General features: G+C 41.4%; 1 protein-coding gene across 1 annotated transcript in view; it reads left to right on the top strand.

The window, feature by feature from the left end:
- Positions 1-15471, top strand: part of CFAP95 (cilia and flagella associated protein 95) — a 200086-nt gene that overhangs the window by 69602 nt on the left and 115013 nt on the right. The window contains exons 2-3 of the mRNA XM_085640791.1: positions 643-754; positions 8776-8897. Of these exons, the coding sequence (XP_085496917.1) occupies positions 643-754; positions 8776-8897 (234 nt within the window). The remainder of the gene's footprint in view (positions 1-642; positions 755-8775; positions 8898-15471) is intronic.

Consider the following 15471-nt stretch of genomic DNA (forward strand, 5'->3'; position numbering starts at 1 on the left):
AGAATCGAAAACTATTTCCCGTTACCATACATTGAGATCCCCAGTAAGGACTGAACAGGACCTGGCCTGAGTGGAACCCTAGGTGATATTTTGGCTATCAGTCAACACAATCGAAGTGATTGTTGGATCGAGTGGATAGGTGGGGAGAACAATGACACACACACCAACCATGGTTGGTGGGTCAGGTGAGGGGACTGACTTAGGCGCTCTACCCACCATGGACAATCCACAATGGTTGTTGCTGAACTTGATGTCAGCACATAAAAAGTTCTGTGGTGAGTTTATTGACTTATAGAAGAATATCACTCACTGTCATTCTAATTTGCACCACAGATTGTTTACTTTTGGTTGCAGTTGGCCGGACTGGGTGTGAAATGCGAATAAAGACGGAGCCAAAATAAAGATAGACACGAGGTAGAACTGTGCTATGAGACAAAGCGTTTGAAGCAGAAACAGAAGAAATACCCGCAGGTAGGGCTTGGTCCAACACGAATAGGAAAGGGGGTCCTATTGTATCAACAGGACCTACTGAAACGACATCCTGCCTTACAAAGCCAGTTCGGCAGATACTCATTGGTGAGTTATCAATGTGTGACTATTATTTGCAGCGGTTGGTGACAATATACCCTATTTTTTGTACAGGCATGAAACTCGACAGGCTGACCCCAAAGACTATGACGTCATGGAAGCCCCCGCCTGTAGAAGGGATTTGCGCAGATCGGCATACAATAGATTTGGGACCACCACAGACGAGGCAAGTATCCTGTTCATTCAACTACATTTTTCGCTTATTAATGCATATGTATTACTAGAATACACTGCACTCTAGAGCCGTGATTAAAACACAGCAAGTATGTGGTTTAGGTTTTCCTCCATTTAATTTTTCTGCACTGTATGCTCGAGCCATGATGCGCGATGATGTCACAAATGTATGCAGGGAGACAGGCGGTGATATGTGACTCGGTCCTCTGCTGGTGTTGCAGGCCGCTAAAAATATTGTGCTTGCTTCAGAAACCATGTTGCCCTCTAAGTGTAACGTAGTGGTACCAAATCATCACTTAGCAAATGTTAATTTCCCATCAGTACAGACTGGCGAAACTTTACATTTGAAAACGTCTTAGCGTCTGGGTTTAGACAGCCTTAGCTGTCGATTTTCATCTACTAATGAGTTTCTAATGAGTCTCGTACTGCACAGGGCCCGGTATATTGAAGAAAGATACTTGCCATTATTGTCGGCAATGTAATTTTCAGCTTAATAAGTAACCTGCATGGCATTCTATTGCCATCATGTGTTCACAGTTGGAAGTACAAGAACACAAGCCAGACGTTGGTATGCAAATACTTTTTACAACTTTGTCCAATATGATATTGGACCTTTTCCTTTTCTTTGTACTGTTTTTATAGTTGCCCTCATATACTATGTTCATGCAACTTTGTGGTACTCCTGGCAATTTCTTAAGAAGAAAATACAATATTAATTCACGTATTATGATCCTGTCGAGTGAGAGAGAAAGGAAGAAACCACAAATAGAATTTTCAAAACAAATTCAATTTATATTTTTAAGAAATCTAGTAATGCAAACATATATTGAGAAGATTGTATCGCGGTTGTTCCAAAAAATGCATAGAAAGTGTTCATAGAAGTGGTCATGTGCAAAGTGACATAGAAAAAAAGAAAAGTAACGGTTGTCAAAAAATACTTTGACAATTGAACAATGGCTAACAGCGACTCAAATCAGCCAACGTAATAAGCCTGTTTGAAAAAAACTTTCTTCTGTTCAAAAGCAATCCATAGCTAAAGATCGGTGGTCAATGAATCCCGGGCAGAGGGCGGGCCGTCTGTGGCCGTCAGGGGCCAGAGGAGGCCGGGTCGGGCCACCCCCCAACATCTACATCCGGTGTCAGTAATCTTCTTCATGTGGACGTTACTGTAAGGTACTGTGAGACTTGCTATTGCTGGGACTATAGTAATCCAATCGCACTATTGAGGATTTGCTCCCAGTTGTTAAGTGCCGATTAGGACTGTGCCCTCCCGTATGCTACGTACTCCGTTATTGTGGTGTGTATTTGGGCTGATATACCCTGTGGTCCCAAGAACACCAGCTTACTCCTGGACTGTAATAAATAGCACCCCTACTAATTAACTCCCAATTCAGAGGTCTGATTTGGGTGCTGAAGTGTGTATTTTAGGTTTTGTGTCCAGTTCATATTGTTAGAGTCATTTCATAGTAAGTGCTATTTTTTATAGGCAGTATCTTGTCCTGGTTACTTTATTTTTTAAGGCAACATGTCCAAGTCAGTCGGGACCTCTCGCCCTATTGTTTCTACACTTGATAACTATTTAGTCAAGGTAGTGGACAAGATCAACAAGGAACGAAGATTATCCTTGGGACTGGGTAGTGGCAGTGTTCCTGACTCTATGAACCAACTTGTCTCTGTCGAGATCCACACCATTGATGACAGTCTCGTACCGGCCCCTATAGACCCCTCAATGAGGGAGGATACCTGTGTAATTGAGCCAACACAGGTTCTCCCTTTTGATAATGACACCTCTAAGGTACCTGAGATTAGCAAGTTGCATAACGATCCTATTGTCCCGGACCCTGCGGTCCCCAAACTGCATAGAGTGTTAAGGTCAGGGTCACACCTAAATAGACCTGTTCTGTCAAAAAAAGGGGGTCGTAAAAGTAAAAAGAACTCTGTTTCTGTCCCCAATGCGGGCACTTTTGACCCTATCTGTTCAAGTAACGATGTTAATTCCACTTATATGAAATTGGCCCCGGATCAGCTTGAGTTACTTAGTGGTTTGATTGACACCAAGTTAGACAATATTATCCTGCCACTTTTGGACAAACTCGAGGCTGTATCTAGGGAAGTGATCAGATTGGGCGAGCTGTTGCAATTTGGATTAAATTTTAACAATAGTCCACAACTGCCCGCTGCGTTCAGTGCGACTGCGGATAAGACCAGTAAGCCTGTGCCACCCTCTAAAGATTTATCCAGCGACGGCCTGACATGGGCTGGCCCGAATACCCCTTTACTGCCAACTAGAGGGGCATCTTCTGTTATTGAGCGGCAGGGCATTGCTGGTGATTCAACATGACCCCTTCGTGGGGACGCTTTTGATGTTACTCCAGCAATGCCCTCTTGCTCTAATGATACCCCCTCAGAACCCACTACCTTAGCCCCGGGGAACGTGTTAAGGACCTCTGGAAGGGGGAAGCCCAATAACTGTGGCCTCCCCCAACCAAATCTGCCGCCTGACTGTGCACCTTATGTGGCAGTTTTGACTAATGTGACACCTGTTAGAGAGGTCGGGCCCTATCATCCCATGGAATCACATGCTTCCCTCAAAAATAAAACCGTGGCCTGGCCAAATCAGGAGTGTGGCTTTCCTGTGGCTATGGCAGATCAGATTTTGGCTACCACCAGAACCAACTGGATCGGAACGTCTCCAAAAAATCTCTCTGGGGATTGTGTTATTATCAATTTCAGTAACCCCCACCTTGCCACGACAGCTCTGATTCGAGCCACGTCCCGCCCCAGCAATGATCAGGGCATTTCACTCCGCCCTTTAGGCTTTTTCTATAGTCAGCACAATGAGCACCCTTCAGTGTATCGTGAAGGGGGGAGATTGAGGAAAGAAGGGGAGCATAGCTGGGTAAATAGTTTCCAGGTTAATACCGTTAACCGTTTTCAATGCTTGAGTGGGTTGGAACAAAATGACTGACATGAGTTGGGTAATATCCTAGGGTTAACTGTAGATTGTATACCTAATGGTAAGGTGGGTGACCCTGTGGGCCGTTTGGAATCACGAAAAGAGCTGGGTAAGCCACCCTTGGAAACCGCGGGGAGTCAAGTTTTGTCAGGTATGGGCTTAAAAGTGTGTTTTCCAGGGTTAACGGACAACATCCCCGGGACAACTGTAGACTGTACCCCTTTGGGCAAGGTGGGAGATCCAGCAGGTAGTTCTGAGCCAGCTATGGAGACCCCCAATATTGCCACCATCCAACAGGGTAGCAACTGTCCCTATAGGGGGTCAGGTACCCATGGTTTCTCTGGCTGTTACATCGCCAGTTGGAATATTGCTGGAATTAGATCGAAATCAGACAGTCTGGGGTGGTCGGAATTTTTAGATCTTTTTGATATTATTTGTTTTCAGGAAACCTGGTGCATAGATTTTAAAGGCTATAATGGTTTCATCTCATATCAGCTACCCGCTACTGGCTCAGTATCGGGAAGAGCCAAGGGGGGCTTACTGGTCTTGATTTCAGTCCAAACCCCTTTGTTGGTTAAAAAATATGTACAAGTCGGGGCCCACTCCCAAATTTTATGGCTGCATAAAATAGGAGGAAGGAACATTCTTTTAATTAACTTTTATAATAATCTTTTTAACGATTCTAGGGTTCAGGCGGTTAAAGCTCTTTCAAGGGCACTGGATGAATTTCTTAAGGATTCCAATGAAATTTTTGACCTGTTCCTGGCAGGGGATTTTAATGCTACCACCTGTTCTTTCTCAGACGCCAATGTATGTGGGTTGGTGGACGGCCATGGGGAAGGGATTCTTCATTTCCAACACAATTATTATGGAGATGCTCTAAATAATCTCCTCGCATCATTTAACATGAATATCATGGCCAACGAGAAAAATGATAAGGGGGAGATTTGTCCCACCTTTACAGGCCGGGGAGCTAATTCAGTTATTGATTTCATCTGTATCTCCTTGAGTCTTGAGGCCTGGACTACTGCACCTAAAGTAATAGATATCCAACTGAGTGACCATAACTGCCTGGTAGTAAAGGCTACGTTATGGGAAAATAATGGTGCCTGCATTCCGGGCCGTATTGTTAATAGTATCGAGGCTGTACGCCCTAACGGTACCAGACTCAGATGGAAGGGGGATAAGGCTGATATCACGTCTGACTTCATTATATCCAGTTGTCTGGCAGACATTACCGCGATCCTAGTAGATAACCAAGGTACTTTTGGCTCTATTGAGCATTTTTTCCGTATTAATGCAGCCATCGACTCCAAGCTTACAAGTACTTGTAAGTATAAGGAGGATCGGCCGCGGGGCTGGTTTAATTCATCCTGCACTCTGGCTTTAAGGGAATTGAAATCTGCTCTATCAGTAATTCCTAGAGATAAGGATCTGGTTGTAGACTTAAGAGCCAGATATAAAGAAACCCTTAAACGTAGGAAATTGGAAGTCCAGCAGGAGGCATGGGACAATTTGACCAAGGCCGCTGAATCTAACAATTGTTCCCTGTTCTGGAAAACTGTTAATTCCCCATTCCTTAAAAATGATAAAATTCCGGAATTAACCTCCAACGTTATGCAGGAAGAGTGGGTTTTGCATTTTTCAAAAATTTTTGAGCCAGATGTAGCATCTCGGGATTTAGGGGTTATATGGCCGCATATGCCATTAGATTTTACTGTCCAAGAGGTTTTAGATAGTATAAGGGACAGCAAAGGGGGAAAAGCACAGGGCCCAGATGGGGTACCAATTGATGTGTACAAATTGGTCCCAGAAATATGGGGGCCCCTGCTAACTAATATTTTTAATGCAGCTGTCAACAACGAGATGCCCCCGACCTGGGAAGAATCCATCCTAATCCCAATTTTTAAGAAAGGAAATCGTGGCGAAGCTAAGAATCACCGCCCAATCTCCTTGTTGGATTCTTCTATAAAAGTAATGAGCCGAGTGCTCTTAGTGAGGTTGGAAGAATGGGCGGAGGAAAACGGTATTTTAGCTGAGAGTCAGTTTGGGTTTAGGAAGGGTCGTGGCACGATCGAGCAGTGTCTAAATTTAGAACTGCTCATCGGTAAATATACTTTGGCTAAGACCTGCACTATTTACCTCTGCTTCGCGGATCTAAGTAGTGCCTTCGACCTGGTGGATCACGGTATTCTTTGGGCAAAGTTGTTAGAAATGGGGGCCCCGGAGGGTATCGTGTTCTTTTTAGCACGTCTTTATACCAAACTGAGAGCATGTGTCCGTTATGGACTTAAAGGTGAATGCACGACCATGTTTAAGATTGGACGTGGAATACGTCAGGGATGCGTGTTGGCTCCACTGCTTTTTACACTTTTTATTAATGAGATAGACTCTTTTCTTAAATCCCTGGCAGTGGATGCCCCTAAAATTAATAATGAATACGTCCCTGTGTTACTTTACGCGGACGACGCGGTGTTAATTTCACGTACCCCATATGGTCTTCAACAGCTGTTGGATGGTTTTATGCAATTTATCCAAAGCAGAAAGTTAGTGTTAAACAAATCTAAAACTTATGTCTGGAATGTGGCCACAGGCACGGAAAGAAACAGCCCTCTTTTTTTATAGAGGGACAAAAGGTTCAGGCTGTTGACAACTTTTCGTATTTAGGGTCACTTTCTCTAATAAGAATACTTGGGCAAATGAACATAAGAACGTTCGGTCTAAAATGGCTAGAAGCGCTCATGGTATATTTACAATGGCTACTAAGTTAGGAGATAGGCGGGTTAATGACATGCTGAAGATTTTTCAATCACGGTGTGTTTCAATCGCCTTGTATGGAGCCGGCATTTGGGGCTACGCCCCGGCAGGGTCTCTTCAGGTCGAGGAAAATGTTTTCCTGAAGAGACTTTTGTGCCTACCAAGCTCGGTCTACAATGCCTTAGTACATAATGAATTGGGTATTCACCACCTTGCCGATTTGATGCTCCTTAGACCATTGACCCTATGGCGCTCCATTTGGATTAAAGAGGAGACCTCTCTGTGCAGAGCCATCATTTCTGATTGTCTTTCTCTGGACCATTATTTAAAGATCCCATGGCTAAAGTATGTTGTGGATAACTTTCGGGAGATCTTCAACATTAATATCATTGTGGATCATTATGGGGCAGCTGTGTTATCCAAATCTGATCTTAAGCAGTGCCTCTTACATCAGCTCTCCATTAGAAGGCATCAAAATAGCTCTGATTTATTATCTTATGTTTCCTATCATGATCTAAATGAATTTGTGGGTTTTCAACCATATTTGTCTCAAGTAACTTGGAAGGCACATCGGTTTGTGTTGACCAGACTTAGAATGGGAATAGTCCAGAACCTTGTTGCCTTCCCTTCCTTGCACCTACATCCTGTTGGCCCATGTCCTTGTGATAACACTACTTCCCAAAGCACTGTGCACTTTCTTTTGCTCTGTCAGCTGTATAAACATTTCCGGACTGCCTATTTGAAACCCCTGTTTGTTAAATTTGGGGTCAGATCATTAGGTGACTGTATGAGTTTACTTTTTAACTTACATCACCCCGATGTGTGTTTTTATACGGCCACTTTTCTTCTTAAATCAATCAATGCGAGGAAAAGTATGCTTTTTTAATTGTTTTAAGTCTATGTATTTCCTGCTTCTGACTACTGCCATATTGTTGTCTTTTAATGTTGTGCTTTTATGAACTTGTTTTTTTGTTCGAATAAAGCCTTATGAAATGAAATGAATCCAAACACACCATCCATAAGGATCTATGCATTTAATCCAGGCTTGAAAATAAATGTTGACAATTCGACCCAACTGCTGCACGAGGTAAGTTTAAACTTTGCATGCGGGTCTTCATCAGGACAGTAGTGGAGGTATAAGAGTGCACTTGGGTTGATGGGCTGAGATTTGCGGTCGTATGATCCATTGAGAGACCCTTTGCGATTCATTCTTTTTTCTGGGCTCGCATTTGTTGGACTGCATAATTTATTTGGTCATGATAAGCAAAGCCTATTTTAAGCCAGTCTAACTATACTTGCATTAATCTCATGTTCCCTTGATTGATTGAGTCATACGCTTTACTTTAATGATGTGAGATCTTTTGGTCACGTCAAGATTGTGGACTAGAAGCCTTGGCCCTTATACAGGTGTACCCAGGTCGGACACTGTGTTTGCACTACAATAGGTTGCCCTTTTGTCCCTCCATTACTGTCCTGATTAAGACCCGCATGCAAGGTTTAAACTTACCTCATGCAGCAGACGGGTCGAAACATTGACATTGATTTTCAAGGCTGGATTGAATACATAGATCCTTATGGGTGGTGTGTTTGGATTCATTGATGTTCTTTAGTAATGGATTGTTTTTGTTAGCAATTGTAAAATCTTTTTTTGACAACCATTACTTTTCTTCTTTTTTGTGTCACTTTGCACATGAGCACTTCTATGAACACTTTTCTATGCACTCTTTGGAGCAACTGCAATATAATCTTCTCAATATATGCATGCATTACTAGATTTCCTAAAAATATAAATTGAATTTATTTTGAAAATCCCATTTGTGGTTTCTTCCTTTTTCTCTGTCCCACCAGGTTTAAAATACGTGAATTAATATAGTATTTTTCTTCTTAAGAAATTGCCAGTAGGACCACACTGTTGCATGTCCCGTACTATACCCGTGTCCTGTGGCTCACCTTGGGTTACGCCATTAGTTTATAATCTCATGTACTATGTAAGTACACCAAATGAAAAATAAGTAACATACATATCGATAATAAAAAAAGTTTCCTGACCATTACCATGCATTACGTATAACCATACTGTAGTATTTTGTGCTGAGAATAAACACTGCAAAACTTTTATACAACCTGCACAACTTATATGATCTAACATAGGAAACAGCCAGTCCTTTCTGAATAATTGGGGCATTTTAATTTAATTATAATAGTTCTGGTAGTCCATAATAATCCCAAAATGTATGTGTTGTAGGAAAGTGTACATTTTGAAATGCAGGCAGTTTTTTTTATATCATGTCTTTCTCCAGGATTGGAAAACAACTACTGAAGAGCAGTTAACGCAGATTTGTTTAAAGAAAAACTACTTGCAAAGAGACATACCGAAGAGTTTGATAAATGCAGACAACATAGATTCAGCTATTACTGAGAGGTAACTTCATAATTATGTTTAAAATGAGGAATTCATTTTAAATGTGACATTGTTAATGAACTGCATTAGTTTTTCAGATCACACCATATTTGTTAATTGAATAATTTCTTACTTGCTCCCAGTCTGAGACTTGTGCACCCCTTAGCACTGTATCTTATACGCACGTTGTCCTTGCTGACATTGACCCACTGTTGTAGAATGTCATGGCTCAGTGCAGGGCACAAATCCTAAAAAAAGAAGTGGAGGGACTAACCAAGTGAGGCACTATGCAAGTGACATCATGGGGTGGGACATCAAGGCACATGACATCGCATGTGGAATCAGAGGAAGTGACATCACAAGAAGTGACATCAAATCTTAAGACCTCACAGGTATGGTTAGCAGATCTATCATGAGTACATTTAAGCGCATTACAATATTTAATAAATGAGATTTTTGCGTCGGGCTTGTGCCAAAACAGTGACGCAAGCTTGCCACAAAATCTGATCCTCTACTTATATATTTATTTTTTAAAACCCTGCCCAGAGAAATTGGCAACAAGGCGAAATGTGGCAGTAAGTATGTTCTGCCTAATTGGTTGCAGAGTCTGTAGTTTAAAATATCTTATGGGGTTAACGCACCTGCTGCAGAGATCTTTGTGTACCAATAAAAAGTCTCGGGCAATATTACTAATGGTAAGATAACTCTGAAGGTTAACATATTGGCAGGAGATACCTGTGTTTTGTCTAGTCCCAGTTTTGAATCTAAGTAGCACTGAGGGTTAATTTGTCTCCTGCAAAGCACATTATGTAACACGCAGATGATCAATGTATAATATTTAATGTAACTTGGTAAGTGGGTAACAGCTTTTGACACAGAAATCCCTTTGTTATTTGCAGTTCATAAATTGTAATCCTTCTAATATAACACACTGAGCTATGAAGGACTTGTGGCTACTACACCTTGTAGCCCTCACTGCTTTATGTTACACATACTGTATATTGATTTACACACACATTATTTACTGTCAATGTATAGTGTGTATTGTAAAGTGCTCTGACACCCTGCCATGAGAAGAGTAGGAATATAGTGCTATAATAGAAATAAAACCAAATAGTGTTATTTAAATTGTTATTTGTGTAATTACTGGAACAGACCAACACATCTTATATTCTTACAGTGAATGCATATCTCTTATATACAGGGACTGAATAAATTCAAAAGCAAGCCTCTCTTAAGTACCTGCCAAGCGATGAGCTGTGAGCCTTAGTTCCCCTCCATTGCATTTGCATCTAGGTGTGAGGCTCCAGATAGCTTCCAGCCAGGATACTCCAACAAAAGGAGTCCCGATAGTCCCTTAACTTGGGTTTTTCTTATGGGCCCAGATGGAAGCTGATAATCCCCTTCCTCGCCTGCACGTTGCTTCTGGGAGGAAAGATGACAACATGCAGAAACTGCTGACTGTGTGGTGTCTGAAAATTACACCGGACATGTGTAACATATTTTTGTGGGACCGAGCCTCTTGGCAGGGTAGGTGGCGTCCATCCTGTGAAATGAGTGGGTAGACACCGTCTACCCGCGTGTATCCTGAACTCGTGCCCTGGTCAGTGCGTTCTCAGTGTTTCATATAATTGCATTAGCAGTGCTGAATAGACTCAGAGTTTTATGCCTAGATAGAAATAAAACACACAAGGATAAATTGATCATTATTCTTGCTATGTTTTACTTAACATTTTTTCAAACTATTTCATTAGTCATTTAAAAAGAAGGAATATAGACAATGCGCCAGTTATACATTTCAAATTCCCATTACATACACAGTTTTTCTCCCCAGTCATTTACAATAATGTCCACCTTCAAGTTCATGTAATCTAAATGGCAATCAAAACTTAAAAAAATAAACTAAAAGCACCAAACTTGTGCGCTTCGAGTATTTACATTTCAAAGTATCACTTATTGTCACTTTCTCTACTGGGTTCATCCATGTGTGCGGCATTTGAGGTCCTACCATGGAAAGGAATCAGGGTAGCTACAAAGTGAAGTCTGGTCTAATCATCCTTATGCAGAGTCGGTGTCCCACCTGACACTAGTTCTTTGCACCACACCTCTCTCCTCCTATCACCTTGGACCGCAGTAGTTATTCCTGCAATTATGCTAATAAAGTCAGTATTTCATGCCACAGTTGTGCAATTGGACGTCCCTTTACTCCACTCTGTGTAGAGCCATAGTCTCCCCACCTGCCCATTTCTCTACTGTTTACCCCAGCTGCCACCCCAGGGGCATCACCTGATTTCCACGCCATAGCAATAACCCTCTTTTCTAACAAGAAAACTTGCTCAAGGAATCTGGTACCAGCCTTCCGCACTTCAGGTGTGGAAAGGAACCCAGAAAGCTGCAGCCTGAGGTGCAAAGATGTTTTCTGTCCAAGGCTTTTGCCAGATGGTTGGTAACCTTTTTCCAGAAATGAGCCAAAATGGGGCATTCCAACACCATGTGCAAGAACCCTGGATCTGCATACGAGCAACTGGGGCAACTTGTAATAGTTATATTATACATCCTATTAACTAAATTGGGGTTCAAGTGCGTTCTTTGTTGATGACTACTTTGTGTGTACTTAAAGTGTGTATTTCTAGAAACATTATGGGCGTATTTGAGAGAGGTCTTCCATTTCATATCCTTTAGCTCTCTTCCCAATTCTGTTTCTCACTCCCTCCTGAGGCATGTCACTTTCATCATAGTCATAGATACAAGAGATGTATAGAACCAGATCACTAGTGTCTGCCAGTCTCCCATTGTGAATAGCAGTTGCATCACTTTGTGTGTCTGTGGCCCAGTGCCCCTTGATGCCCTGTGCTCCAGTAATGTACCGTAGAGCAGACACAGTCCAGCTGGGAGTCTGTCTGTCTCAACCATTTCAGCTAGGATTTCACTTTGCCCTGGGAGCAGCAGTACCTCCCAGTTAACAACCCCACTTCCTTCCAGGCTTGCATTTGCTTATCCCCAAATTGAGGATGGGGGTCTCGGCAATCTCCTCTGTAGTTTTTAAGTTGAAATCTGAGTATTGGCTGGAAACGCTGAAAAATCATTTTAAGAGATGCCTCACTGCGGGATTACTTCTATTTTCTTGGCAAGGGTCACATCTTTATCCACCTCATAAAAAGTCTACCAAAATATCCGACTAATTGCCCTATTGGATATAGAGTCCAAATACTATGCATCACTATTGCTAGACGATCTGAAAACCTTTGCAGAAGAAAGAAACATACTTCCATGGTCCCAGATGGGCTTTCAAATGAATTTCAGTATAGTAGATAGCATCATGGTAATCATGCTGTTACTATACAATGCAACTAGAGCTCATAGCCAACTATATACCTGCTTTGTAGTTTTAAAAAAACCATTTGATTCCATGAACAGAGATGTACTTTGGGCTAAACGGAGGAAATTGGGAATCCCAGACAAACTGCTGAATGCCATTTGGAGTTTATATTTAGATAACTGTTTGCAGGTTCAACTAGGGGATTACACTAGCTTGACAAAAACAAATCTTGGTAAATAAAGGGCTGGAGCAGGGTTGTGTCTTTCTGACACTCCTTTTACATTTTTTTGTTTTTGACAGTGAGGTTACATTAATTAATTCAAGAGGCGGTTCACCCAAGTTAAACGGCAGCCAAGTAAGCATAATAACATTTGCAGACGATACAGTCTTTTTAGATACTATTTGAATTGGTTTACAATGCACACTAAAGACACTACGATTGTTCCCACTGCCAATTTGAGATAAGCTATGAAAAACAAAGGTTTTAACATTTGGCCTGAAAAAGGGTAAGTACATAGATTCAAACACAGCGGGCAAATGATTGAAACTGTGAAAACCAATACATACCTTGGTGTCACCATATACAAAAAAGGTAATAAGGCATAGGCAGAAGTTAATAAAAGGCAAAGCAAGATCATTAAGATTTGCACTACTAAAATTGTCTAAAAACCTAGATGGCCATCTTTGTCACCACTTCTAAAGGTCATGAAAGCCAAGTACATACCAACACTACCCTATGGCTGGAAGATTTTCCAGAAAATATGAATTCATGGCTAAATGTGGAGCAAAGTATACCACTTAGAACAATATTTAACCTTACACAATCATCAAGCAAATTAGACTAGCATTTGGCTAATTGACCAGTAACTATGAGCAAATGGTGCTCTTTTAGGGTACTGGTTTAGAATCAAAAGAGCAGATCAAAAATTCTTCAAGGGAAATCTTTGCCACAAGTTTGAAAATGAAATCGTTCGAGGCATGACTCGCTGACATATTACAATTTCAGATTCTTTGAAAGAGCTATGAATTTCAAATATGTGGCAAGCAGCACTTTCATACCTTAATTTTAAATGTCTCTTGAAGAGCATCATTTTTTTCACCTCATGACAAAGATCTTCAAAAATTTGCCAACTGTACCCATGCTAGTTCAAGCAAGGAAAATTATGCACAATTCTTTTCCCCACAAATCACGCAGTTTTTAATAGCGTGGACACTCAGGATTAAATATGTACAATTATATTTTGGACTTTTTACCACAGGAGAACAAAATCAATCAATAAAACAGAAAGGTGTCAATTTAGCTTGCAGCAGTGGTTAATTTGTAAAACAATAGGTTCCGGGGCTCTCGTCAAGTGGCAGCTTGCACCAGCCCATTTCTCCTGTTAGTGCCTCCTAAAACAGAACCAACTACTAATCATGAAAGTGGGGGGAGGATGTGGCATAATGGCCAGAGTTGACGAATTCGAAGCTGGGGAACCAGGTTTGAGTCTCGACGTCAGCTTAACATCCTGTGATTCAGTGAGATCACTTAATCTCGTCGTAAATTAATGTATTTTTAACTGGTGCTCATGAAAAGTGGCGGTGTTGATAATTAAGTGCCAGTGTAAACCACCGGTTCAAATTAAGCACTGGCTTGCAGTTTCTGTGTCTATTACAAAGAAAGCTTATGTCACATTATATATTGTTGCCCAAAATTTACTGCCCAACGTAGACTGCTTTTATTACCACATTTAAGGCAACTGCCCTTACGAGCCTTCAAAGAAACAGACTTCGGTTTCAACAACTCTGAAAGTTTTTTTTACAAACAATTTTGTAAGATTCATGAACTTGATACAAAGCATGTTGGACAATTAATAAGTATATTATCAACTCACATTTGACAAAGAAAAATGGTCTGATAACTCTGAATTCTATATACTGTGATAATACTTGATTATTGGATGATAAGTTTCATTGTTTAGTTTCAATCAACTAATAATTTATACTAGAAACTGTGGTAGTCTTTAGAGCTAAGAACTCCTGAAATGTAATTTTATGTCTGAGGTCTGGTTTTACTGGTCAGTGATTCCTGATGACTGTTTTTGGGCGGACCCAGAGTTGAGATCTCCTGAATCGTATCTGTATTTGAAGTCTGATTTTGCTGGTCATAATGACATATGGCAGCGATGGGGCGGGCCAAGAGCCGAGATCTTCTGAAATGTTGATTTGTATTTGAAATTTGGTTTTGCTGGCCAATGATTCTTTACAAGAGCATTTTGCATGGAACTTGCTTCCAGCCCTTGAACTGTGTTTGTTTTGGCTTTTTACACATCTTTTGTTATATCTATTGTTTTAAGTTTATACGTTTGTTAACTTTTTAATGATTTTATCAAAACATTATATTTAGTATATGTAATAGTTTTAATTAAATGAACAGCACATTTAAAAATTAGGTCTCACCATCCCACCAATGGAAAAGCAGGGGCATATATCTGTGCTGGTTTGGTTTTCTGTGTACACTCTTTCAAGCATCTTACAGTAAATCAAGGGTGTTCCCTGATCAAGGACGCACCTCCTATGAACAGATTAGCTAGGGTGCCCTCCTTCAATCTATTGCTTGGTTTTCCTGTAGCCCCCTGGTCCTTTACCACCATCCCTCAGGTAGACAAGCAAGACTTCTGCATATGGCAAGATAGTATGAATTACGCCCTCCAAAAGTAAGCCCCGTCTCCACACTTGGGTCTCAGTATGCTGGTAAAAGGCTGTATTCTCAACATGGACACCATTGGTGATAATAGGCATCCCTGCTTAGTGCACAGGGCACTTCACATGATGAAGATATTACTACATCCATTTTAACCCTAGCCAACAGCGTAGTGTAGAATGGGGAAATCTACCTAATCGAGTCACCACCCATTCCCAGGTACCACTAACAAATCTCTCCTTCTTAACATATCGAACACCCACGCTAAGTTGGCCAACAGTAAAATTACACAGTGTTTCCACAAGCACCCTAAAGAGACACTAAGGGGTCGATTATGGTGTTGGGCGGATTTGTGTCCGCCTGACACCGTTTCGTAAACAGGACCGATCGACCTTCAGTCGGTGGTCTCGACCGCCTGGTTAGGATGAGGCTGAACACTGTTCGGTCGCATTCTGACATTTCCCTATGGGAGCATGTGTTATGGCCATAAACTGACCTTAGAACATGCTTCCATAGGGAAATGGGAGGTGGTGTTAATCCCTGCACCACGTGGCAGGCACATCGAGGTGCCTGCCACGGGGTGCAGGGGTTAA

The sequence above is a fragment of the Triturus cristatus genome, chromosome 2_1 (assembly GCF_964204655.1).
Source record: "Triturus cristatus chromosome 2_1, aTriCri1.1, whole genome shotgun sequence".
NCBI classification, from domain to species: Eukaryota; Metazoa; Chordata; class Amphibia; order Caudata; family Salamandridae; genus Triturus; species Triturus cristatus.